A 27,980-nucleotide genomic window follows, 5' to 3' on the forward strand; every position below is an offset into this window, starting at 1 on the left:
TTCCTCCCACACTTTCTTGAAATTAATCATTGATCGAACACATTTGGCTAGGTGAAAGCAGGGGTGTCACTATTTCGCATTCACAGATGCAGTCAAGTCAGATAAGTGATTACTTCAAAGGATGGATGCATTTAAGTATTCAAATGTTGCCTAAACATGCTGCAGACAATGCAGTAGAAAGCCTGCAATTAAGTTGAAAATAGTTTAATACAAAAGGAAACAGTCAAGCTCTTTTTGATAAAACTTTTAGACGCTTGATTTTAAAGATATGGATAATATAGGCAAGTCAATACCACTGCTAAAAGAGGTTTCCTAATTTTAACTGATTGAAGGGTTCCTTGTGTCATAAGTATAACGTAAGCAAAAGTTTGGTTGGATGATGAAGTAGAACAAAACCTTCATTTTAAAAGATCAATTGGATGTGAACTAAAGGTGTAAAAAAAGTGTCAAAATCGATGACATTTTCTGCATATGCAAAAGCTCTGGCCACAACGGTGTTGTGATCAAAATGAATAGACAAGAAAGAGAGAAACCTCAAACTCACAACCACTCGGACTGTTGTCTCTTTGATTTGGACATAAACATCAGTTTACAGCAAACAAGACAATAACATTTTTATTTTATGAGAGAGAAAATGTCTGATGGTGGTATCACTATAGGGATGTTTTTGCAAATTTGCAGTTTAAAGCTTTTGGCCTAGTTTGAGAACTTATTGAAGCAACCATGGCAGCCAACTGTTAACACAAGTCACCTAAAAGATCTGCTAGGAATGTACAATACCATTTAATAGCTAGCTTCATTCAGAATGGTTTATAAAAATGTTGCCTTCCATTGAGCATGTTGTATTCCACTGAATAATGTGAGGATAAATCAAGTGATGAAAATGACACTAACAAAAATGTATCAACAGCTAATTAGCAACTTAATACATCCCAATAAACATTTAGGATTTGATTATTCACAGAGGTAATGGAAACTGCAATAAAAACTTGTGGCAAATATTTTATTATAGTTTGACCATTTTAAGAGCTCACTTCGATCTGCACAAATGTACCAATGCACCTTATTCTCATCATAACAGCCATACAGACTGATGTCCGATGATTCCGGACCAGACGATATATTGAAGAGCTTTTTCAGCCTTGCATCAGGCTATCACTAAGTAATCAGGAAAACCGACAAATGAAGAACGCTGTGTGTAAATTCACATTAAACTTCTTATAACACTTCACTGGTTCGTTGGTCACACTCAACTTGTAACACCTGAAATTGACCTTTAAAATATATGACCACATTGCAAGCAGGTGATTTAGATGGAAAAGAGGTGAGTATCAACAATTGTATTCATTATTTGCAACTGACCTACTATAGAAATATCATACATCTCACTACTTTTAGAGCACAACTGTAACCAAATAAAAACGTATATTTTGAATTTTCAGAGGAATATAATTTCTGTATTATGGCACTAAACATGAAACAAACTTCAAACTTGAAAAGAAAACAAATGAAGTCAATTGACAACAAATGTCCATGACAAAGGACTAAAAGTAATTACACATCCGTGACCATCAATGTTCCATCCATAGAAATATGGGCCTTTCCCTTTCCTGCTGCAGTTTCTATTGGGTTCGGAGCTGGTAATCTGGAAAAGAAAATGGAAACCAATATCATTAGTGATCTAATCAGTAACAATCAATTTAGCACACAGTCATACATGGATATTGACTGATATATAATAAATCTGTTTGGCCATAAAAGCTAATGCTTAGAGAAGCCGTTTTCCTACCCTACCCTTCCACCTTAACCTCAAAACACTCACAATGGAAAATAATTCATCAAAATGAATTAGTGTTTCAATATTATTCCTAGAGCCAAACAAAAGAAAACCGGATGTGTCTCTTGGGGGCTGGCTCCACCCACTGTAAAACTAACACAGGACAAGTATGTATGAGATAACTGATTCAACCAGTAGAACCAGCTCAAGGATAAGTTTCCTTATTTTGCTTCCCTAAGACCAAAGATTGTGTGTAAGTAAGGAGATGTTGAGTTAAGTTTCCCTGGTGCTTTGCTTGGCAGTATGAGTTGTAAACAAACATCTTAAATACACAGATTTACAATGGGAAGCACACAGCTGTGTCGAGTTTGGTTTCTCTGCTCAGGCCAAGTTCTGACTGCTTATCTGTTCAGGAATCTCAGAGTTTTGAGTAGAGGTGAGCATGACATCCACACTACCCCCCCCCCACACACTGGCTTGTGTACTTCTTTATGTTTGTGGACTTTGTGTGTCCTCTTACACGTCACAACGTGGGAAAGCAAGCAGCATGGGCCGGATTTAACGAGATCAGTACAGTCGGTTAGTAGAAACCTCTCCAAAAATCACTCTTTAGCCTAAGAAACAGCATCAATGTATGTAATAACAATTTTTTTATAACAATTATGGAACCAGTGTGATGTGTGTAACGTTAGACGTGGAGTGATGAAATGGTTTGCCCCCCAAGCCCAGCGTATCTGGTTTTAATTTGCCTTGAACCGTATCTGCTTTAAGAGCAATTAAGTGCAAAGGTTAAGGTGGAACAGTGTTTATGTGGTTGCTAGGGGAACCAAGGGCACTTGGAACAATAGTGCATGGAGCCCAATAGTATTGTTACATGACGTGAGTTGACTTTGAAACACACTACTGACATATGTAATTTATTTGTGACGGTGGTTGGAGAAATTCTGTGCCAAATTCAGTAGTTATGATGAGTCTAAGACAGACGCCCACAAGTCCCTGCCACACACGCTTTAAATTTCACAACATGTTTACTTCTAGTGAAACTCAACGGTTCGCTTTCTAAATGTTGGGATTCATATTGTTAGTTTGAAATACTTTTTTCATGTGCATAAAACAGAAGACTTTTTCACCGTTTTTAAACATTTAACAACTAATAAACTTCAAAATACTACTCTAATATGACATTTCTTAAAAAATATGATACTTTTAACAGAACTCCTATCCAGTCTTCACATCAGTCTAAATAACAGACTCAGATGAATGAACTATTTTTAAATTGTTGCAAGCACATGCCACGGGCTAGACAGTGGTTCTACTGGTTTCCCCCCTTCGTAACCATCAAACACATGCTGGTTGTATGGCGTTTGAGAGAGAACATGAAAAGGGGTAGAATAAGACAGTTTAAGTCTAGGACTACTTTGGCTGTGGTAATTGATTGGCTGTGTTTACAGGCCTTTACTGCCCGCTCATGGGAGATCTCTAATTTTGTCCTATGAGCCCCTCTCCCCAAAAACGTACGCACACAGTTTTTCTTGTGGAGATGGACAGTGAGTGGCTTTGCTGACTCAGGCTCCTGGCCATTCGACACTCACACAGGGACACCCAGATGATGTGCCATTCGCACGCTGTCGTCAAAACAGAGTGCTTGTCGGTGCAGGGGTGAAGCTAAACCACAGACCTGTGACCCCACAGCAACCGCCATCAGCATGCCAATCAGAACCTAAGGCCACATCAAGGCCCCCAGGCCACTGCAAATCTGACAAGGATTTTTAATCAGCCTGAAGAAAACACTAGGCTGCCAAAGAGATCAGGGCCTCTAGTTGACTTAGGGCCACTACTGTACAGTGAAGTGTATCACTTCCCCATAAAATAACACTGCTCCTTTTTAAAAGTGATATGAAAGGTGGATTTGAAGTACTTCGTCTTTCATTGTTTGATAACAGAGTGATATGTCATATAGGCTGGGCATAGGTCAATAATGATTCACTTCTTTCCCTTTGACGTTGTAAATGTTAATGAATGAGATTAATAAAACCACAGGGTGCCACGCTTAATATTAAGGATGTCTAACTACATTTGCTCTTTCAAATGAATACATCTCAGACTGAATCATCTGTCAGTTAAGGCTGCATCACTTTCTTGAACAAAATAAAATAAAACGGTTGTGTGGTAGCAGTCTGCGGTGGACACTGGCAAGGAAACCGTCTGGAAACGGGTGCCCAGTGTGGCAACTAAAATCCAGAGCTCATCAAGATGATGCAAGTACTCAGATCAGGTGGCGTTGGCTTGTATTCAGTTGGGCCGTTGGGGGTGAATGTGGACTTAAAACTTGGCACTGCCCAGAGATGTCTCATCTTCCCAGTTAATTACAAACACCTTCACACATAGTTTATAATTACACATCAGTGATCTACTGTGTTGCTTGATTGCCGTGACAGCTTACATAAACACATTAAGTTAATAACAGGTTTGATGAACAATAAAGTTGGATTTTGTATTAATTAGGAACAAACAAAAGCTCTAGCATTCTTTGAACTCTAAGTGGAACAAATGGAATACGCCACACATGCACATGACAAATACAGATGCTTAGTATGGAAAAGGGTGGCTAGACTTTCCTTTTGGTGAGATACAACAGTGCAGTATGCTGGCAACATTCTTAAATATATATATTTTTTATCTTTGTATATGCACAGTACATCTACTGTAGGTATTCAGCGATCCACTCACAGTTAAGGTCTAACCTCTCCAGTATGAAATCTATCACCCATACTTAAGACTTCAGACTCCAGCCACCCGAGACAGACTGTTCTCTCTGCTACCGCACAGCAAGCGGTACCGGAGCGCCAAGTCCAGGTCCAAGAGGCTTCTAAACAGCTTCTAACCCCAAGCCATAAGACTCCTGAACAGCCAATCAAATGGCAACACGGACTATTTGCATTGCCCCCTCTCCACCACTGCCAATCTCTGTTGTCATCTATGCATAGTCACTTTAACTCTACCTACATGTATATACTACCTCAACTAACCGGTGCCCCCGCACATTGACTCTGTACCGGCACCCCCCGTACATATTTTTTTTACTGCTCCTCTTTCTTTACTTGTTACGTTTATCCATATTTTTTTTAAACTGCACTGTCGGTTAGGGGCTCGTAAGTAAGCATTTCACGATAAGGTCTACACCTGTTGTATTCGGCGCATGTGACTAAGAAAATTTGATTTGACTTGAGTAATTCAACAGACCCACTGGTGCTTGTTTTATTAAATCTTATCAGAACCATTTAGAGAAAATTACACTTTCAGTTTCAGCACTGCTGAATTCCCCTACTCACATATGCATGCCTAAATCATTCCTTGGCTAAATGCACTGTCAATAACCCAGTGATAAAAGGTCAACTTTTTAAGAGCAAGGGCATGCATGTGTAGTCCCTGTGGGCTGCCTACATTCTTAATCCGCCAACCCCAAACCGGAGGAGTCACCTTCGTTTGGCAAAGACCTCTCCGGCCGGCCCTCCCCTCTCGCTACGCTAGCAGGTTCTCACAGTCCTCTGGAACTTCAAAGCTTTTCCCCCCGTGTTTTCCTTCCCTTTTTTTCCACTCTTAAAAAAGAATGATTCTGCACCTCTGGCATTGACACTTAACTGCTTCAGCATATCTTGGTTCTATCCCTTCTCGCAGACAATGGCGGTGGAACTCATCTATTCAGAGGGATTGAAACAAAACGGAGCCGTCTTATTGACAGGCCTCATTATACTTCCGTGGTGAATATGGATTACTGGAGATTAGGCTTGGGCGGTATACCATATACACCCGGCTATTTTGAACTGCTGTCAATGCTTTATTTTTGGGGGGGTTTGAGGTGCCCTAAAGCTCAGGGGGGCATGCTACGCCACTGCTTATAACTTAACTATGTAAGATGTGCCAAATAAAGTATCTCTATCTCAGGGCTCCAACGATGCATTTGGTTCGCTAACTTGCAAGATCAAGCTGGCTGTTTACAGCAGAGACAATAAATCCCCTCCTGGATAAAGATCTCTGCCTCCTAATTTTGTTTTGTACCACAAATTAATATTTATTTTTTTTTGGAAAAAAAATACCGGCCCTTGTGTGCACTGCTGGTAATTCTATATACCCTGTTATGGTACAGGAATGGTATCAAGGCAGAGCTCAACATTCAGGGCTGCCCGAATTTTCAAACTCCAAAACAGAAAATAATGAATATTTGTATTTATTCCTTAATCTTCAAGACATCTGACGCTTCACGTTATTTATTAAATCAGCATTCGGTTTCCAAGCGGAAGAAGCCTTCCCTGTCCTTCTCGAGTGAGCCCCGCCCCAGAAGGCTACATCCTGGATACACGTGCGGAAACATCTCAGCGGAGGTGGGAAGCCCAATTCAGAACATCGGCACTTGGAATCCACACAATCACAGAATAAAAAGTTCTCCACCTGCTTTTCAGTCTATTTTCATATCAGACAACATCGTACACAGCGATGTCATTAGCAAAGAAAGGTTTATGTAGGCCTACACTATTGAACTGCTTGATTGTCAAGTTTATATAATTGTTTAATAACAGATTAATTTCTGAAGCTGTTAAGTAGCTATGTTGTTTATCAGCTGAATATCCATTGTTGGGTGGCAAAAGCTCACAACTCCTCACACAGCTGATCGCGGAGTGGAAAATAATATGTTCTAATAAGCCCAGTCACTGCACAACATCTATAACTGCAATCTCAGAAAGACAACCGTTTTGATTGCAATTATTGAAAAGAGCCTGACCACGGCTTTTCAGCGCTGTAGGATTCATTTTTCAACTCCATCTTTACCGCATTTGGCGGTGTTTTACAAACGAGGTGTCTGGCATGACAAAAAAAAGTACCAGCGGGAAGCACGTCAGCCAGTTGAATGCATAAACGGTAGGCCTATATTCACTGGAAAATGCAAACAATTACACAGTATTTATAAAACACTCAAAATCACATGATTAGTGACATTGGGAGGTTTTTTTAGAACATTTAGCAAGGAACAAGGTGATATTTAGAGTGTGGCCTAGCTAATGAATAGCGTATTGTGGTTAACAATGCAGAAGAGCAACCCCATTCTTCAGCCATGTAGTCATTATGCTACATCCATCTGACTTCAGGTGATAATGCTTATTGCTATAGTATCACACCTGCCTGATAATATGGATCATGTACACGCCCTAAAGATATTGCAATATATTATTAGGCTCATTTCAAGAGGAGAATATTACATTTTAAACAGTTAGATATGTTAAGGCTATTGTCATCCTTGAGAGGAGGGGGGTAAATAGTATAAATATCAGATTTTATTAATTAGCTATAATATATATTTTTTTAAAAAGGTACTTGCCCAGGCTGCAAATGAAACATGAAATCACCCACTATTGGAATTCTGCATGCCACTTGGTACTGGCCCGGCCTGCCACTGACAAATTTACCTGAATGTCATACCCTGGATACCGCCCAACTCTACTGGAGATACAGTTTGTCAGTTTAATCTACTTTTATTGTAGTAAAAAGATTGACATGAATTCCATCAGTGAGTCAGTGATTCCAAATAGGCTAGTCTTCAACTGTATCTTCAAGTCACATGCGCAGACAAAAACAGACACAGGACCTGTAGTCTGACCTTGCACAGAGCAGACAAAAGACTGCGCGGACCAAAAGACTCAACCCCCCTGATTGACAAAGTATCAAAACAAGCGCCCAGTCAAGAGGAGATGAATGCCTTCCTCTGGTTGATATCGGAGATAATTAAGATTGGCTGGGTTTGCTCTGCTTTATAATTCAGACAGCCATTCGATGGGGTGTAGTACAGCATGACAGCTGGCCAGCGGCCGCCAAGAACAACGCTATTGCCTGGCTACTTCCTTCCTGCCAATCAGAGGTGGGAGGGGCCCTGTCTCAGACCATCTGCACAGATAACCTTATCAGGAAGAGAGGCCTGGAGAGATGGACGGCAGACTGTACTGTAGAACCTCACAACATGATGTACTGTACAGGAGAAGAGGGGAGAGAAAATAACCAAATCTACTGGCGTTACAGACCCCTTGCTAGCAGTGAGTCTCCTAGATGTAGTCCATGGCAGGGAGAAAAAAAGGTATCAGAAACAACATTCAGTGCTGCAATTACTAAAACTATTGAAACCAATAAAAAGGCCAAGACATTTAATGTGAGGGGCAACAGAGCAGGAGAGCCAATGGAACCACGGAGGACCGGAGCAGAGCCACATGGCTGTTCAGATACATGCACAATTCAACACATAGGATTGATGGTAGTTGACAGGGTGTTTTACATGCAGATGTTTAGTGGGTGGTATGATAATGAGAGATCATTATTACAGTATAATGGGCTGAGATGAAGTCTTCTGAGAGAAGAGTGTGAATGCTTATTATTATTACTACATGGTGTGGAGAATGTTCAAACTTACCCCCGTTCTGTGTGATGTATCGAACCCATGGCAGAGCCTGGTAGCCACTCTTCTCAATGATCTTCAGGTAGCGCACCTAAAAACAAGACTTTCATCACACAGAGCAAATCGTGTTTCAAGTGAGGAAGGGGTTGTAAAGTACACTATAATGAATAGAACAAAATCAGGTTTACTGTATATGATACTGCATTGTTTTTACCAGGATGATTTATTGTTTATATTCTCTCAAATACTAACAATGCCACGTTTCAGGCAACAACCACAAAGGTCAAATATGCCCTGGCTGAAACACAAGTCAATGTCTGCAGATGAGAACTTCTCACATTCCAGAAACAAGCTGGTATGAAGAAGTGGTTAAGAACATTTTCGATATTAAAACAAAAAGTGGGGAACTAGCACTTCCCGGTCCTATGTGAAATTTCATAAATTCTTCAAACTACAACCTACTGAATAAGATCCACCAAGGGAACACATATTGCAAGAATTTACCAAATCCAAATTGAGCCATACCACAAGGGGGCTAACTGTTCAATAAAGCCTTTTATCCACTTCCCTAGAGTTAGATGAACTTGTGGATACCATTTTTATGTCTGAGTGTAGTTTGAAGGAAGTTACTCACTTGCGTTAGCGCAATTGCCAACTAGCGTTAGCACAATGGCTAGAAGTCTATGGTAACTGCTAGCACGTCAAAATCCAGAAGTATCCCTTTAATATGCTTATCTTCGTGGTGCTCATAATTCATTGAGCTTCATATTCCCCCATTGTTACATGGCCAGGCTCTCTTTGAAACGAGGACCACCTTCAGGCATTCAGAGATTCTAACAGAGAGTGGGGGGGATTAAATCTTAAATCTTCCCCAAGATAAAACACTTGCAATAACAGCCCAGAGAAATACACTGACAGGCAGATTTGACAATGTGTAAATGGACTCAGCACACCACACCGCAGCCCAGCTCTCTTCACATAAAAACTGAGAGTTTTATCAACACCATATGGGGAAGATGATAGTTTTTGCATTTGGGAGTGAAACACTTACACCAAGGGTACCATCAATCATAACTGGGCCATAATGAAGAAAGCCAGGATATCACAGGCCCTTAAAGGCTCCTCAATGAGCACCTCTAGGTCTGATCTGTCTGGTGGTCCCGATGAAGATGCAACAGGCATGCAGTCAGCCACCCAAACGAAATACTTGATCTTCCTCTCAGAAAGGTGTGAACACTGCTAGTACTGGGGCACAACCTACCTCCAAGACACACAATATTGCTTTGTCTCATAACAGGCAACAAAGAAACAATTGATGTAGTTATGTCCTTGAGCTGTTCTTGTCTATTAATGTTCGGTATTATGTCAAGTTTTGTGTTGACCCCAGGACGAGTAGCTGCTGCTTTCGCAACAGCTAAATGGGGATCCTAATAAAATACCAAAACAGCTACAGAGAGGGGGCTGCTGCATTCCCCTATGAAAAGGCTATTTCCCATAAACTGGTGCAAAGGCAACCTAGTAGGATACAAACACAATTTACTCCACCGAAGTAAATCTGTCTGCTGACTTGACATTATTCATGTCAGACTAGCGCTGTATTTGGACTGTAAATCTCCTCCCATTTGCGCACAACGCCAATTCCAAGTGTAATTTAAGATCTAAAGGGTGTTTGAGGCAGATCACACGACCGATACACAATGCAAAATGAATAGGTCTATATGCAAATGGGAGGAGTTTCTGAACAGTCTCAGAGCTGTGTGAGTGTGTGTGTGTGTGTCTGCAGTCTAGACAGTAAAGGCTCTTCTCATTGTGAGAACAGGAGGATCTCAGTGCTGGCATGTCAAAGCTAACATCAGTCAGGTTCAGTGGTTGTCATTGGCAGAACAGGAGTGCTAGCAGTTAAAGCAAGCCTACAAGGCCGATTCAGAAAGGCCTGGTGGTTATCACTGACAGTGGCCCTAGCTAACCTCAATTGTGCTACCAGCTCATACATAGACCTACATAACAATAAAGATTATGAATGACGTACAGTACCGGTCAAAAGTTTGGACACACCGACTCATTCAAGGGTTTGTCTTTATTTGGACTATTTTCTACATTGTAGAATAATAGTGAAGACATCAACACTATGAAAAAAAACATATGGAATCATGTAGTAAGCAAATAAGTGTTAAACCAATCAAAATATATTCTATATTTGAGATTCTTCAAAGTAGCCGCCCTTTGCCTTGATGACAGCTTTGCACACTCTTGGCCTTATTGATACATTCATACTTTAAATCAGCAAGAATCACCCTAACCTTTAGTCTCATCTTGCCTAAACGTTGTACCATAACTGAGCCTATTCAAAGTTCCCTAATATTTCAGAGTTTCTAAAGTTTTAGTAATCAAGAGTCATAGTGAGAAACCGCCAGAGATACAGAAATAGTACCCACAGGGTGAAACAAGGACAAAGCATTATTCTACTTCTGACATCTCCAACATTAGTTGACCTGTCTACAACTCTACATGGCCTGTGGTGAAATTGGTAGCTCCATATTCCTACACTACCAGTTAGTCACAGACAGTAAGAAGGTTGGCTGATGTGATTCTGTAATAAAAAAAACAGCTAAATCGAGGTGTAGCCTACTATACTCTATGTCTAAGTTGTCTGGAGCCTTACAAATTTAGATGTTTGTTGTTATAAACTACTGTAAGACCAAAGCAGACACGATTTGGCAACATTTTTCACACAGTTGGTAAAAAAGGTTTCAGACAGATTTAGAGCAAGCTAAATATGCCATATTTCAAGGACACCCTCTTGAAATACAGCATATTTAGCTTGGGGATGAATGTGTCCTCAGTCTTCAAGGATGTCTCTGATGGTACAGAATGTGAATACAGAGACAGTACATGTTAATAAGTGCTTTCTCCAGGCTCTGGTAGATCATTCACCATTTCAATAGCTCTTTGCCTCATGCTGATCAAATCAATAGCTTCAATTAATGCTGAAGCTAAAATAGGCACTGAATCTGTCAACCAGGGTCCAATAAACTTGTTTTTGAAGTTCTTCTTTGAAACAACTAGGTCTACATGACAGCTCTACTGCCTACTGATAGATGTTCAATAATAAAATAAACAGAAATCATTTTATTTAACCTTTATTTAACTAGGCAAGTCAGTTAAGAACAAATTCTTATATACAATGACGGCCTACTGAGGAACAGTGGGTTAACTGTCTTGTTCAGGGCCAGAACGACAGATTTTTACCCTGTCAGCTCGGGGATTCATTACAGCTTCCTTTCGGTTACTGGCCCAACGATCTAACCACTAGGTTACCTGTGCCACCCCAAAACAGGAACGACTGTTTATTTACATCAAATTAAGATCAAATGATCATGTGCTTTCAAAACTTACATCAAAGGCACATCCATCAATCACTTTCTTGGGCACCTGAATATAATATCTATTTTTCAGGATATCTGTCATGATGTCTGTGCCAAACACAATTCTTATTTTCATACACAGTACAAACATGATATGGACTATGATGTATTTATTGTACAATTTATAGTACATGAGAACTTGCAGTTGGTCATGTGTTCTGTTCTGATGGTTGACTGGGCCTATATGGAGTACATCTCTGAGGGGCTGGTGGGTCACGCCACTGTGTCTGAAGGGAGGGGGAACCTAGCTCTAATTATCCCCTTGAGGGGGAAGATGAGCCCTGATGTGGCTCCCCTACCATCAGCAGGTTATAAAGAAAGAATGCAGCCCCTGCCTCTACAGCAGTCCAACCACTCTGGTGTTAAACTTCCCTTTTCTACCTCAGATGGGGTATGGCTGAGCTTGATGCCTGTATGCCTGGCAAGGCTGGCAGTGGGGTTAAACGCCACTTTGATATGCTCTGATATACCACACTGTCTAATTAAGGAGCTGATGTGGTTCCTCTTTCTTTTCTTTTTTTGCTGGTGCCGCGTGTCGTGTGCGAGAGACATGGGAGCTTGGAGAGAGTGAGCACGCACAGTCACACACATACGCTCACACATGTAGCCAGGCATACGCAGAGGCACGCACACATATGCCCACACACCAGGGTTTCCGTTAGGAAAATGTGACGCCGGACACTTGACTGGCAGCATTTTAATTTACTGGACATTTAAGAAATGTACCGGACCAATATGCATTGGATGCATGACCTGATTAGGGCGTACACCCACAATGCTCAGAATGACTGAAATCACATGCAGACTACAGTAGGCCTAATTCATTTTAACAGAACAGGATGCAAGTGTGCGTCCTTAACGAATTCCGATCCCAATTTACTTTTCCTCAGCCAACAAGACGAGAAACGAACAGCAAAATCAAACCTATGTCAATCTACGATCCTCCATAGTAGAAAAGTATACCTATTCTATTGGTCAGCTTGTCGTTCTGTGCAAGAAAGAAATAACTTATGCCAAACAGACTGGAGGTTGTCAGATGATTGATCCCAAACAACCAGTAGGCCTAAACTACACCTAAAAACATTTAAAAAGCAATGAGGCTCATACAACAGATCAGAAATTTTAGCTTAAAATGTTGATAAACTAGATTGAACAAAAATATAAACGCAACATGAAACAATTAACAATTTTACTGGCTTAGAGTTCATATAAGGGAATCAGTCAATTGAAATTAATTACATTTAGCCTTAATCTATGGATTTCACATGATAAGTCGAAGCTGCCTAAACGTTCCCTCCATGCTAGAAGAGATCCTTGGTGGCGTGCGGTGGGCTCAGGGGTTCTGCACAATTCAAGAGGACCTGGAACACCAGCGAAGCAGCCTTGGGGTCAGCCAGAGCCAAACAACACAGTAGCTCAATCAAACTCCCTAAATAGCAGCTTCCAGCGGCATCTCTGATGATGTCTCCATTGATCTCTTGTTGAGTGAGTTATTTTAAGGAGCTGTGGTTTACAAGCAACTCTTTCCTCAAGGTTCCATTACTGGGGTTAAGTAGGCCAATGTGTTGCTACGTTAACGAGAGCATCTTGGAGTGATGATGAAACCTTTCAGTGACCGTTCTCTGGTAGAACATAACAGGAAGACACTATCAATATCTCCGTCGCTTGATTTCATTACAAAGTCCCTCATTTTCCATTAGTGGCAAAACTTCCTGATTTCCAGAGAAATTCAAGCAAAGTGTAATTTAATCCCCTGCCTCTCAATTATGTGTGGGATGTTATTGAATGTGCTGCGTCCAGTGCAAAACATGATACGGGTCGTTTCACCTCAGAAAGCACAAGAGGATTGACACCCACCATCTCAGATTGGTCTGAAATTGTTTGTTGTTAGAAACAGATACAATTAGCATAATTGCAACATTCTGTTGAAATATAATTTGATCTGAGAAATTCAACTAATTGGTTGCACGCAAATTGACCATTTTAATTTATAGGATTCACACATATTCAATAAATATAGAAACTAACATCTGATTTGGACGAAACTTTTTCTAACAACTAGTTCGATATGAAATTATCAGAAGCCCCCCATGGACCCACCACACCAATCCTCCCCACACCAACAACAGGTAGTACGGAGGTGCCGGAGTACTGCATCTTCATCCTATGTAAAGTTTCTCCAGTGGATTTGGTGATGTTTTTCTTCACCTGTTCAGAGAAATGAGTCACAACTGTGAGAAGCATTGGAGTCAACATGGGCCAATATCCATGTGAAATGCTTTCGACACCTTGCCCAGTCCCTGACAAATTTAGGCTGTCCTGAGAGCATACAAAGACACGAGGCGAGAGAACCCCCTCTGAGCCAATGAAAAGGCTTTCCTTTGATTCTCTGGGCTACAAAGTAATTTCCCTGGTGGCAGATTTGGAGGTTGATTGGATCTATCAGGGGACCCACAGCTCCCAGAGGGCTGTCAGGGAGAGAATGACATTGACCCACAACAATACAGACCTGCACACTGTACTATGCTCCTAATTGTTCTTCTCTTAACCATCCCATCAACAAGCTTTGACCATTATGTCACAGTATTTGTCAAAACAATGTCTCAATGCAACAAGGCAATTTTGAGTGCTAAAAGCAGTGTGTGTGGATCGTTTTTATTTTATTTATTTTTTTACTTTTGGGGGGCAATTGCCTAATGCTGGCTATACAGCACCTGTGCAGATCTTTCTGGATACAGTGCACACATTCTGCTGTTTCACAGAAATAGAGCAACTTGTCAACTCCTAAGCTCTCCAGTGTAGCTTTGTGACAGAGAGACCAACATCTCTGATAGAGACCCACCAGGCAAACTATGGTGATGAAAGGATGTTGTTCTCCCTGTGTTAACTGACAGTGTCATACAGTATGTAGTCAAAATACTACATAAACATCACCAGTCGCCGAAGCAGCAAACAAAGCACACCAAACCAGACACACCTCAGGTCTCAGCTTGAACAGCCAGACCTCATATGTGTTACAATAGCTCCATCATGTGTTAGAATGATTACCCGTTTCCCACTACTAAAAGCAACAAGACACCCCTGGTGGATAAAAGAGGTACTTCAGCGAGGAAGGCATCTTACCTGGATGCCAGAAGTAGTGAAGTAGGGGATCTCAAACTTGACACTGATGGGGGGCTTCCCCTCCTTGTCCTCTGCTTCCACACTGGGCAGACCGAAGTGGGCCCTCATCAGATACTCCTTACCCCCCTGGGACAAGATGAAAGAGCAACAGTTAGGATCATGGTGTTTTTTTTACATACATTTATCCAGGTTAGTTGTGACACTTGAGATCTGTATTTGTGGTTATGATGTTCAGTCACTCAAAGAACCCCACTTTGAAACTATGGCCTACTTTAGCATGCAGTCCAGTGTGGTGTTGTACTAACCGGGAATGACTTAATGGACCAGACGACCTCGCTGTTCTCTGGAATCCACTTGACACTGCCCACCGTGGTCTTGAACTTGGGCGAGTCGGCGTCTGTGGGAACTGGAATGTGAATCTCCACATTGTTGGCTGTGGACCGCCTCTTGAACTGACTCTTAGCCTGAGTGAGTGAGATCAATATATTGTATTTCAGAAGATCATGATTATTGTGTTTATGATAGCTTCGTGGTTAACTATTGATTTGATACCTAAGCACACTGTTATCTTAGCTGCTGGGTAACGTTGCAGGGCTGGTGTTTACCTTGATCATGTACTCGATCCTGCTGTGGGAGTGTTTCTCTATCACCGACTCTATCCAGATCAGGGGCTTCACCTGGGGACAACACATTTCTAAGGCTTAAAAAAACAACTTCTCAACAATACAACGAAAGGGTCATTTCTGCTTTGACACGTCTTTCTCATATATGCATAAAAAAATATGAATACCTTAACGCTGAAATCTGCATAAGACGAAACAGTGCCACTGTTCACCACAGCGCATGTATTATTGTTTTTGTTGATGACACCAGATGAGAAGCATCCAGCATCGTAGCAATAACAAAAAGTACACTGCTGCGAAATACATTTTCTATACCCAAAAATGTCACTTCTTTTACTGAGTTAAAGTTCATAGGAGGAAATCAGTCAATTGAAATAAATTTATTGGGCCCTAATCTATTGATTTTACATGACTGGGAATAAGCAGATAAGCAGCTGTTGGTCACAGATACCTGTAAAAAAAATTTTTTTTTACGGTATTCGTCACGGTATTTTTGTGCATTCAAATTGCCAACGATAAAATGCAATTGTGTTTGTTGTCCGTAGCTTATGCTTGCCCATTCCATGGGGCACTCTGTTCACAACGTTGACTCGGCAAACCGCTCACCCACACACCACCATACACATGGTATGCGGTTGAGGTCGGTGGAACGTACTGCCAAATTCTCTAAAACAACATTGGAGACGGCTTATGGTAGAGAATTTAACATTCAATTATCTGGCAACAGCTCTGGTAGACATTCCTGCAGTCAGCTTGCCAATTAAAACCTTCCCTCAAAACTTGGCATTGTGCTGTGTGACAAAACTGCACATTTTAGAGCAGCCTTTTGTCCCCAGCACAAGGTGCACCTGTGAAATGATAATGCTGTTTAACCAGATTGTTGATATGCCACACCTGTCGGGTAGATTGATTATCTTGGCAAAGGAGAAATGCTCACTAACAGGGATAAAAACAAATGTGTACAAGATTGGAGAAAAAAGCTTTGTATGTAAGTAAAATATCTGGGATCTTTTATTCAGCTCATGAAAACAACACTTTACATGTTGCGTTTATATTTTTATTCAGGGTATATTCACCTGTTTGAAGCTGGTGTACAAAACCAAAAGACACAAAAACTAAACTTCAGAACGGGAAGCATAGAAATAGCACAAAGAACAGATCTACAGCTTTGTACACTTGCTTTCAAAGGGAATGAAAGGTCTAACTCACATCTCTGAATTTGGTCGGTTCCCCAACAAAGTAGCTTTAAATCCCAGCTGAATATGCATTTTTAGAAAGCTGCTTTTAATGTATGATTTCAATGTATGACTTTATTTGGCCATCTTTTTTCATTCTCCTTCCTCCTGTCTTTGTTTCTTTGTAAGTTTTATGATGTGAAGCACTTGTATTGAAAAGCGCTATACAAATAAAGCTATCATAAGGGGTTCACAGCGAAGCTATTGTTATTCTTAGATTATTATTATGTCCTTGATATGGTCAAAACTTTGGCATACAATGAGTAACTTCGTCAAAAAGAATTGTACTGATTGGCCTATAGGTGGCACTGTTATAAGCAATCTCACTTAAACCCTCATTCCACAATCCTCATTGACCTTGAGACTAAATTTTTTTTATGTACAGTTGAGGGCAGAAGTTTACACACACTTAGGTTGGAGTCATTAAAACTCGTTTTTCAACCACTTCACAAATATCTTTTTAACAATCTATAGTTTTGGCAAGTTGGTTAGGAAATCTATATCGTGCATGACAAGTCATTTTTCCGACAACTGTTTACAGACAGATTATTTCACTGTATCACAATTCCAGTGCGTCAGTATATACACTAAGTTAACTGTGCCTTTAAACAGCTTGGAAAATTCCAGAAAAGTATGTCATGGCTCTAGAAGCTTCTGATAGGCTAATTTACATCATTTGAGTCAATTGGAGGTGTACCTGTGGATGTATTTCAAGGCCTACCTTCAAACTCAGTGCCTCTGCTTGACATCATGGGAAAATCAAAAGAAATCAGCCAAGACCTCAGAAAAAAGAATTGTTGACCTTCACAAGTCTGGTTCATCCTTGGGAGCAATTTCCAAACGCCTGAAGGTACCACGTTCATCTGTACAAACAATAGTACCCAAGTATAAATACCATGGGACCACACAGCCGTCATACCGCTCAGGAAGGAGACACGTTCTGTCTCCTAGAGATGAACGTACTTTGGTGCGAAAAGTGCAAATCAATCCCAGAACAGCAGCAAAGGACATTGTGAAGATGCTGGAGGAAACAGGTACAAAAGTATCTGTATCAACAGTAAAACGAGTCCTATATCGACATAACCTGAAAGGCTGCTCAGCAAGGAAGAAGCCACTGCTCCAAAGCCGCCATAAAAAAGCCAGACTACGGTTTGCAACTGCACATGGGGACAAAGATTGTACTTTTTGGCCATAATGACCATCGTTATGTTTGGAGGAAAAAGGGGGAGGCTTGTAAGTCGAAGAACACCATCCCAACCGTGAAGCATGGGGGTGGCAGCATCATGTTGTGTGGGTGCTTTGCTGCAGGAGGTACTGGTGCACTTCACAAAATGGATGGTGTGTCATGAGGCAGGAAAATTATGTGGATATATTGAAGCAGCATCTCAAGACATCAGTAAGGAAGTAAGAAACAAGATTCTCTGGTCTGATGAAACCAAGATTCAACTCTTTGCCCTGAATGCCAAATGCCACATGACCATGGCAGCATCATGCTGTGGGGACTGGGAGACTACTCAGGATTGAAGGAATGATGAACGGAGCAAAGTACAGAGAGATCCTTGCGCTCAAGACCTCAGACTGGGGCTAAGGTTCACCTTCCAACAGGACAATGACCCTAAGCACACTGCCAAGACAATACAAGTCTCTGAATGTCCTTGAGTTGCCCAGCCAGAGCCGGGACTTGAACCCGATCAAACATCTCTGGAGAGACCTGAAAATAGCTTTGCAGCGACGCTCCCCATCCAACCTGACCGAGCTAGATAGGATCTGCAGAAAAGAAATACAGGTGTGCCAAGCCTGTAGTGTAATACCCAAGAAGACGCAAAGCTGTAATCCCTGCCAACAGTGCTTCAACAAATTGCTGAGTAAAGGGTCTGAATAAATGTGATATTTCTGGTTTTTATTTGTAATAAATTTGCAAAAATGTCTTAACTTGTTTTTGCTTTGTCATCTTGGGGTATTGTGTGTAGATTGATTCGGGAAAAAAACATTTTAATACATTTTATAATAAGGCTGTAACATGACATGTGGAAAAAGTCAAGGGTTCTGAATACTTACCCAATGCACTGTATATTTATTAAAGCCCTTTCAATGGAGAAACTCCATTATTAGTCTAAGACTACACTTAATCTTTGTCTGAGAAAAACTATAATGACAAGCCCATCTTATGATATTAAAATGTCCCGTCGCTGATACAGTACATACGTGTGTGTTGAGGCGGTAGGACATGAGCTCAAACTCTCCATCAGGAGGAATGAAAGAAATGGTGCGGTCATTCTCAAAGCGGGACAGACGCACACACTGGTGGAATTTGGTGTCCTCCAGCTCCACTGATTTACTCTTCCCTCCTGTGATCAGCACAGCAATAGAACAATATGGAGAGTTGGAGAGGGCATTAGAGGATTGGACTTGGTACACGCACAGTTCTGAGAAAAATGAAAGCTATGTTTAATTGAAATAGATTAGAGGTAAGAGCTGAATCCTAACTTGAGTTATGTGTGCACAACAACTCTGTCTTGCAAATCATGCATTGATGGCTAAGTGTCTAAAGTTAAGGCTGAGAATCCACACAGAAACAGCTTTGAAATCTACATGCATTTGTCTTTTAACTGAACTGTAACCCATCCAGTGACAAACAGTGCAGAGGAACTCACGGCCAGTGTTCTCAAAGAGAACTTTGTCGTTGAGCCCCAGACGCAGCTCGGGCATCCCTGACAGGAACACCCGCATCTTGATGGAGCCCACGATCTCACTGCGCAGCACGTTACCATTCGCACTGACCTGCACATACATGAGAAAAGGAGAAGTATCAGACATTTTACAAGAATTGCTCAAATGTGTCTAAGTTCAAACGGTTGATAGTATTTCAATAAAACACTGAATGATTTTGTCATAGACAAAAATAAACATTGCAAGGCACGACTGTATTAGAGGGAAGGGAGTGTTAGAACACGACATGACAAGGCGCCTCACCAGAAGATTAACAGACTCAATGACGTCCAGGAAGACTTCGTTCTTCCTGTACTTGATGCCTTCTGACCTCCAGGACACTGCGTTGGTGACGGTTGCAGGGGGGCGCGGGCCCCCCGTGTCTAGCTTGTGCCCCTCTTGGGTGATGTACCTAAAAACCAACAGAGACAAACAGGGTGAGAGGATAGGACAACAATGACAGATACCACTCTGTCTGCAGCCATACTGGGTGTTTGGGTGAAATTCTAGATATATGGTACATACACTACTGTAGATCACTACGTATCATGTGTTTAACTTGGAGGAATATGAAAATCTTTAATGGAAGCAAAACATGGGTTGGTACAGAGTTCAGGAGACTGATTAAGGGCTGGAGAGGATACTCACTCTTGAAGGATCTTGCTGTCAGTGGTCTGGGGGTAGCCAAAGTCCATCAACTCATCCATCAACTCGTAGATGATGACAAAGTTATCTCTGATACTCTCCTCTTCCAACTCCTTAAAATACTCTGAGAAAACCTGAAGAGACATAGGACTTGAATAAAGTTACCCACCTGCATTTTCTCATGAAGTTGGTAGCAGTGCTTCATATAATAATTCAAAGACAAGAAATGTGTTATAGCTAACCAGTTAAACATCTGTAATAACCTATGGGTAATAATTGGCCAAATAAGACTACGATTTATCACCCAAAATATGCAACTCACCTGAATAATTTTGTAGAGGAAAGAGAAGACCAATGAGACACAAGCATTTTTCTTAGACGTTGCTACAACTGATTGAAAATATGTTAAGGTGAAGTTGATGTGGGGCTGATAAGTAAAACAAACATGAGCTGGAAAAGGCGGTCAGTTTGAGAAATAACTGAAAGTGGTATTTACTGGAAGTGATCCTTTTGTGAGCTCTAAAGGAGTAGTAGTATATTTGACCTAAGCATTCAAACCAACCATCACTCTCCCTTTTACCAATTTTGGAAAGGCAAAGGAATATTGAGGCAGTAGTTGTAAACACATTTTGTGAAAGGATGAGTGAGTGGCAGTAAGGATACGGTACAGGTTGTTGTGTTTGATCCACATGAAGCGGACACCTCCATGGGCCAGGATAGGGGATAAGTTACCCTCCTCCTCTCTGTCCATGAGGATGGGCATAAAGTGCTCAATCTCTGACATGTCCACATCTCCTCTGTAGTTACGGCAAACCAGAACCTGAAAAGGTGAAACAAAACAACAGGAACTTAACTCTCACTTTCTCTATCTATCATGTTAGGACATGTACATGGCATGTGTCTCCTGACGACATCCTGAACAGGAATCACTGGCAAGTCAAGTGTCCTTGATATGGAACACAAAAATCTACATGGGTCATCATAATTGGACTATGCATTTGAGCCGTCACACACAGCGGACAGTTTTTTTAGGCACACCACCACGTTCAAATGGTTTGCTCCCATGTACGTTGAGTGACGTGGACGTGGCTTGCTATAAAAAGCAGATAGACAGAGGCATTCAGTTAATGTTCGATTGAACGTTAGAATGGGCAAAGCGAGTGACCTAAGCGAATGATCATGGTATGATCGTCGGTGCCAGGCGTGTTGGACTTTCTACACGCAACAATGTTTAGGATTGACTTAGAATGGTGCAACAAACAAAAAACATCCAGTCATCAGCAGTCCTGTGGGTGAAAACAGCTCATTGATGAGAGGTTGAAGGAGAATGGCAACAGGCAGGCCACAAACAGGCAAATAATGGCACAGTACAACAGTGGTGTGCAGAACGGAATCTCGTAATGCACAACTCGCCGATCCTTGTCACGGGCAGGCTATTGCAGCAGAGGCCCATACAGGGTTATCAGCAAAAACATGAAAAAGCGACTTGTGGGCACGCGATCACCACTGGACAATTGAGTGGTCTGACGAATTCCAGTTCCTGTTGCGTCATGCTGATGGCAGAGTCAGGATTTGGCATAAGCTGTATGAGTCCATAGCCACATTGTGTCAAAGGTACAGGCTGATCACGGTGGTGTAATGGTGTGGGGAATGTTTTCCTGGCACACGTTAGGTCCCTTAATATCAATTGAGCAACTTTTCCATGCACCGAAGCATTCCGGCTGTTCTGGAGGCAAAGGGGGTACCGACCCGTTAGGAGACGGGTGTACCTAATAAACTGTTGGTGGTCATGACAACCATGGATGATAACACCTCTCGGCAGGCTTGTAATACAGCCTACTATTCACAAGGCCACCACCATTATCATAATCATCATGCAGAATTTGTCTTTAATGCATCACGTGATCCAATGAAACAGTTCATTCAAAACCAGTCCAGCTGGTGGGGTAGCTAGCTAAGTAATATTACTTTCCCACGGTTTTCAAAGCACTACTGATCTGATCATTTCAAAAGGAACATTATTACGTGATCAATGACGTCCGAAAATTCGTTTGATCACATGGTTTTTCAAACGTGTTGCAAAATGCGAGATGCCACTGATTTCGCCGTGGTTATGGTGAACTCTATGATTCCAAGCTGCTTTCAAGCACAGACCTCTACTGGACACCGTACTTACAATGTACCATAGTTAGTTAGTTAGCCTAATTTCAGTGTGTGTGACAAAACAGGCAAGTGAAGTGTAGAGAATTATTTTATTTCACCTTTATTTAACCAGGTAAGCTAGTTGAGAACAAGTTCTCATTTACAACTGCGACCTGGCCAAGATAAAGCAAAGCAGTGTGACACAAACAACAGAGTTACACATGGAATAAACAAGCATACAGTCAATAACACAATAGGGAAAAAAGAAAGTCTATATTAGAGGTCGACCGATTAATCGGAATGGCCGATTAATTAGGGCCGATTTCAAGTTTTCATAAATCGGAAATTGGTATTTTTGGATGCCAATTTGCCTATTTATTTAAAAAATATATATATTTTAATTATTATTTTTGAATACCTTTATTTAACTAGGCAAGTCCGTTAAGAACACATTCTTATTTTCAATGACGGCCTTGGAACGGTCTTGGGGCTGGGGGCAGAATTTTCACTTTTGGATAAATAGCGTGCCCAATTTCAACTTCCTGCTACTCATGCCAAGAATATAAGATATGCATATCATTCATAGATTTGGATAGAAAACACTGACGTTTCTAAAACTGTTTGAATCATGTCTGAGTATAACAGAACTTATGTAGCAGGCAAAACCCAGAGGACTAACTGTTCAGATTTTTTTATTTTTTGCCTCTGTTCCCTGACTTGTCATTGCCAAGGGATATTTCTTAGGAACCTGTTTTCAGTTCCTACCGCTTCCACTGGATGTCACCAGTCTTTGGAATTTGGTTGAGGTTATTCTGTGTGCAATGAAGAAGTAGGCCAACTAGGAACTGGGTACACTGTTGAGAGTTGCGCAAGATGTGAAAAGTGGCGCTGGTTTGTTTTCATTCCTGTATTGAACACAGATTGCCCCGTCTACAATTTGATCGATTATTAACATTTAAAAATACCTGAAGTTGTATTACAAAAGTAGTTTGAAATATTTTGGCAAAGTTTAAGCAACTTTTGAAATATTTTGTAGTGACGTTGCGTTTTTTGTTAGCTGTTTTTTTCTGGATTAAACGCGCTTTATAAATGGACATTTTGGATATATATGGACGGAATTAATCGAACAAAAGGACCAATTGTGATGTTTATGGGACATATTGGAGTGCCAACAAAAGAAGCTCAAAGGTAATGCATGTTTTATATTTTATTTCAGCGTTTTGTGTAGCGCCTGCAGCGTTGAAATATGCTAACCCCTTTGTTTACTGCTGGTGCTATCATCAGATAATTGCTTCTTATGCTTTCGCCGAAATTAATTTTTAAAATCTGACACGTTGGATGGATTCACAATGAGTGTAGCTTTAATTGAGTATCTACATGTGTGATTTAATGAAAGTTTGAATTTTACAGTATTTTATTTGAATCTGGCGCTCTGCATTTTCCCTGGCAATTGGCCAGTTGAGACATTTTTGTCCCGCCTATCCCTAACAAGTTTTAACTGCCTTGTTCAGGGGCAGAACGACAGATTTTCAGCATGTCCGCTCGGGGGATCCAATCTTGCAACCGTACAGTTAACTCGTCCAACGCAATAACGACCTGCCTCTCTCTCGTTGCACTCCACAAGGAGACTGCCTTTTACGTGAATGCAGTAAGCCAAGGTAAGTTGCTAGCTACCAATAAACTTCTTATAAAAAACAATCAATCATAATCACTAGTTAACTACACATGGTTGATGATATTACTTGATATTATCTAGCGTGTCCTGCGTTGCGTATAATCTGACTGAGCATACAAGTATCTAAGTATCTGATTGAGCGGCGGTAGGCAGAAGCAGGCGCGTAAACATTCATTCAAACAGCACTTTTGTGTGTTTTGCCAGCAGCTCTTCGTTGTGCGTCAAACATTGCGCTGTTTATGACTTCAAGCCTATCAACTCCCGAGATGAGGCTGGTGTAACCGAAGTGAAATGGCTGGCTAGTTAGCGCGCGCTGTTATCGTTGTGTTGCTGGTTTGAGCCCAGGGAGGAGCGAGGAGAGGGACAGAAGCTATACTGTTACACTGGCAATACTAAAGTGCCTATAAGAACATCCAATAGTCAAAGGTTAATGAAATACAAATAGTAGTGTATTTGTTGCAGGTTGTTCCAGTCACTAGCTGCAGCAAACTGAAAAGATGTGAGACCTGGGATGTGTGTGCTTTGGGGACCTTTAACAGAATATGACTGGCAGAATGGTTGTTATATGTGGAGAATGAGGGCTGCAGTAAATATCTCAGATAGGGGGGAGTGAGGCCTAAGAGGGTTTTATATAGCTAGGGCCAGGTGATTTCCTGAACATGTGACTTGACCAGAACAAAATCCTTAGCCCTGTGCAATACACTTTCTGGAATGTCTCTTTATTAATTGCTTCTACTAATAATTTTTTGGTCCATGTCAGCTGGTTCCATGGGAAGATCTCAGGTCCCGAGGCGGTGTCCAAGCTGCGGCCTGTAGAGAATGGCCTGTTCCTGGTGCGGGAGTCCATCCGCCACCCTGGTGATTATGTGCTCTGTGTCGGCTACTCCAGCCAGGTCATCCACTACCGAGTCATGTACCAGCACAGCAAACTGACCATCGACAACACCCAGTACTTCTACAACCTCATAGACATGATAGAGGTGAGGCGGAGATGGATTTGTTATTTAGTTTGTAGAGTCATATGCTTGATGTAGTCAATGAGTGCTAGGAATATGGGAACAAATACTACACTTTTTTCTACTTTAATACATTATATGTGAATTTGTCCAAATATGACTTCTTCAAATGGGGGGACTAGATACATGGAGTGCTTTCATTTCTAAAAGGTAAAACAGATATGTATAAAAAATACCCACAAAGGTGACATTCTGTACTATCAAATCAAATTGTATTTGTCACATGCTTCGTAAACAACAGGTGTAGACGAACAGTGAAATGCTTACTTACGGGTCCTTTTCCAACAGTGCAGATTGAATAACGAGTAAAAATAACATGGCTGCAGTTGAAGTCGGAAGTTTACACACACCAAATACATTTAAACTCAGTTTCACAATTCCTGACATTTAATCCAAGTAAAAATTCCCTGTCTTTAGGCCAGTTAGGATCACCAATTTATTTTAAGAATGTGAAATGTCAGAATAATAGTAGAGATAATTATTTATTTAAGCTTTTTTTTCTTTTATCACATTCCCAGTGGGTCAGAAGTTTACATAGACTCAATTAGTATTTGGTAGCATGGCCTTTAAAATGGTTTGACTTGGGTCAAACGTTTCAGGTAGGCTTCCACAAGCTTCCTACAATAAGAAGGGTGAATTTTGGCCCATTCCTCCTGACAGAACTGAGTCAGGTTTGTATTCCTCCTTGCTCGCACACTCTTTTTCAGTTCTGCCCACAAATTTTCTATAGGATTGAGGTCAGGGCTTTGTGATGGCCACTCCAATATCTGGACTTTGTTGTCCTTAAGCCATGTTGTCACAACTTTGGACGTATGCTTGGGTTCATTGTCCATTTGGAAGACCCATTTGCGATCAAGCTTTGAGTTCCTGAATGATGTGTTTAGATAGTCCCTCCTGCAGCAAAGCACCCCCACAACATGATGCTGCCACCTCTGTGCTTCACGGTTGGGATGGTGTTTTTCGGCTTGCAAAGCCTTCCCCTTTTTCCTCCAAACAAAACAACAAGGTACCATGTTCATCTGTACAAACAATAATACGCAATTATAAACATGGGACCATGCAGCCGTCATACCACTCAGGAAGGAGTTGTGTTCAGTCTCCTAGAGATGAACGTACTTTGGTGCGAAAAGTGCAAATCAATCCCAGAACAACAGTAAAGGACCTTGTGAAGATGCTGGAGGAAACAGGTGCAAAAGTATCTATATCCACAGTAAAACGAGTCCTATATCGACATAACCTGAAAGGCTGTTCAGCAAGGAAGAAGCCACTGCTCCAAAACCACCATAAAAAAAGCCACACTCCGGTTTGCAACTGCACATGGGGACAAAGATCGTACTTTTTGGAGAAAGGTCCTCTGGTCTGATGAAACAAAAATATAACTTTTTAGCTATAATGACCGTTGTTTTGTTTGGCAGCGTGTGTGAAGGAGGCTTTGTTGCGAAATAGGAATGGGAGATGTTTTGGTTTGGAGATGTTTAATATGAGTCTTGAAGGAGAGTGTATAGTCTAGCCAGACACCTAGGTATTTGTAGTTGTCCGCATATTCTAAGTCAGAACCGTCCAGAGTAGTGATGTTAGTCGGGCGGGGGGGTGCGGGCAGCGAACGGTTGAAAAGCATGCATTTGGTTTTACTAGCGTTTAAGAGCAGTTGGAGGCCACAGAAGGAGTATTGTATGGCATTGAAGCTCGTTTGGAGGTTAGTTAACACAATGTCCAAAGAAGGGCCCGATGCATACAAAATGGTGTCGTCTGCGTAGAGGTGGATCAGAGAATCACCCGCAGCAAGAGCGACATCGTTGATATATACAGAGAAAAGAGTCAGCCCGAGAATTGAACCATGTGGTACCCCCATAGAGACTGCCAGAGGTCCGGACAACAAGCCCTCCAATTTGACACACTGAACTCTGTCTGAGAAGTAGTTGGTGAACCAAGCGAGGCAGTCATTTGAGAAACAAAGGCTGTTGAGTCTGCCGATAAGAATACGGTGATTGACAGAGTCGAAAGCCTTGGCCAGGTCGATCTAAACTGCTGTGAAACATATTTTCCATAACCAAAAATATTGTATTTTCAGCTGTTTGAAGCTCAAGTACAAAACAGAAAGTAAAATAATGAAAAGTAAAACTTAAGACCGTGAAGCATAGAAATAGCACACATAGAACAGATCTACCTCGTAGAGGTTTACCTTGTAAACCTACATATTGCAGCTTTAAACAATTACTTGTCTTAAGGATCTTAGATAATGCCATAGATTCCTTTTTTTTATAGCAAAAAAAGGGATTCACAGCAACAACAAAAAAGGAAGCATAATGTAAGGTACGAATCTGCAATATAATGGTAAATAATTGTAGGCTACGAAGACTAGCGACTAACCTTTGCACCATTGAAATTTGATGAATAATGTGGAAAAAACGTATAAAACATCAAACGGTACTTTTCATTGCTGACCAGCAGATGTCATTTACATTTGAGTCATTTAGCAGACGCTGTGAGTTCATACATTTTAACAACAAAAATGTGTACTGGAACCTGTGCGCCTGGCATCGACTATCATCGCTAACGTGCATTGTTATTAAAAGCTCAGCGTAATTAACCGTTTTTCTGCACAATTTGGTAAGAGCCCCAAAGGCTTCAGAAAGCCTCGGTTTCCCATCACTACTTTCCCCATGTCAACATAAAGCTCTCAAATCCAATACTCTTTATTTTTCTTATAACGTAAACTAGCTAGCTTTATATTGTAAGTTGTCCATCAAACCGTGCAATGCATTATTAGCTAAACATTTTAAATGTTTAACACTTGTTATTTAGCTAGCTAGCTAACGTTAGGTAACCCAAATCTGTCATGTCCTCTTACCTTGCCTTTGAGGTCTAATACGTAAACCGCACTTGCTGACATTTTGCTTGTAGTTCGCCGTAACTTACTACGAGTTGGTGATAAATATATTTATAATATCTAAACAGTACAATATAAAAATATGTAGCAGTACGGTAGCATCCAACTAGGGGTGCTAGGTGTTTTTCGCTACCATTGACCAGGTTTTGTGCACACGTCACTTCACAAGCCAGAAGACACAAAACGTTACATGCTCCACTTCCGGGAAGCTGTCACCGCCTTCTTCTTCTTCGGTGGGGTTTTACGGCGGTTGGCATCCAACGTTATGGTGCATCACCGCC

The 27,980-nt window shown here is 41.2% G+C and overlaps 1 protein-coding gene across 1 annotated transcript; it reads right to left on the minus strand.

Moving 5' to 3' along the window:
* Window positions 1-989: 989 nt before the first annotated feature.
* LOC112252194 (adaptor related protein complex 1 subunit mu 1) lies at window positions 990-27,896 on the minus strand. The gene is made up of 12 exons (XM_024423225.2): window positions 27,661-27,896; window positions 20,640-20,796; window positions 20,299-20,366; window positions 19,980-20,110; window positions 19,596-19,743; window positions 19,277-19,403; window positions 18,828-18,970; window positions 15,370-15,441; window positions 15,070-15,228; window positions 14,765-14,890; window positions 8,232-8,307; window positions 990-1,645 (listed from the first exon to the last, which is right to left on the minus strand). Exons 1-12 carry the CDS (start codon window positions 27,700-27,702, stop codon window positions 1,623-1,625), a joined length of 1,272 nt encoding a protein of 423 aa, XP_024278993.1. The 5' UTR covers window positions 27,703-27,896; the 3' UTR covers window positions 990-1,622.
* Between the last annotated feature and the right edge of the window lie 84 nt (window positions 27,897-27,980).

The sequence above is a fragment of the Oncorhynchus tshawytscha genome, linkage group LG06 (genome assembly GCF_018296145.1).
Source record: "Oncorhynchus tshawytscha isolate Ot180627B linkage group LG06, Otsh_v2.0, whole genome shotgun sequence".
Taxonomy (NCBI): Eukaryota; Metazoa; Chordata; class Actinopteri; order Salmoniformes; family Salmonidae; genus Oncorhynchus; species Oncorhynchus tshawytscha.

What these genes read in the sequence shown, in the direction of transcription:
- LOC112252194 (XM_024423225.2), bottom strand. Translation starts at nt 27,702, where the DNA reads ATGTCAGCAAGTGCGGTTTACGTATTAGACCTCAAAGGCAAG. An exon ending in GACAGCAAGATCCTTCAAGA is followed by an intron (nt 19,744 to 19,979) that starts GTGAGTATCCTC and finishes GTTGGTTTTTAG; the next exon opens with GTACATCACCCAAGAGGGGC. An exon ending in GGTCCATTAAGTCATTCCCG is followed by an intron (nt 14,891 to 15,069) that starts GTTAGTACAACA and finishes ATCTTGTCCCAG; the next exon opens with GGGGGTAAGGAGTATCTGAT.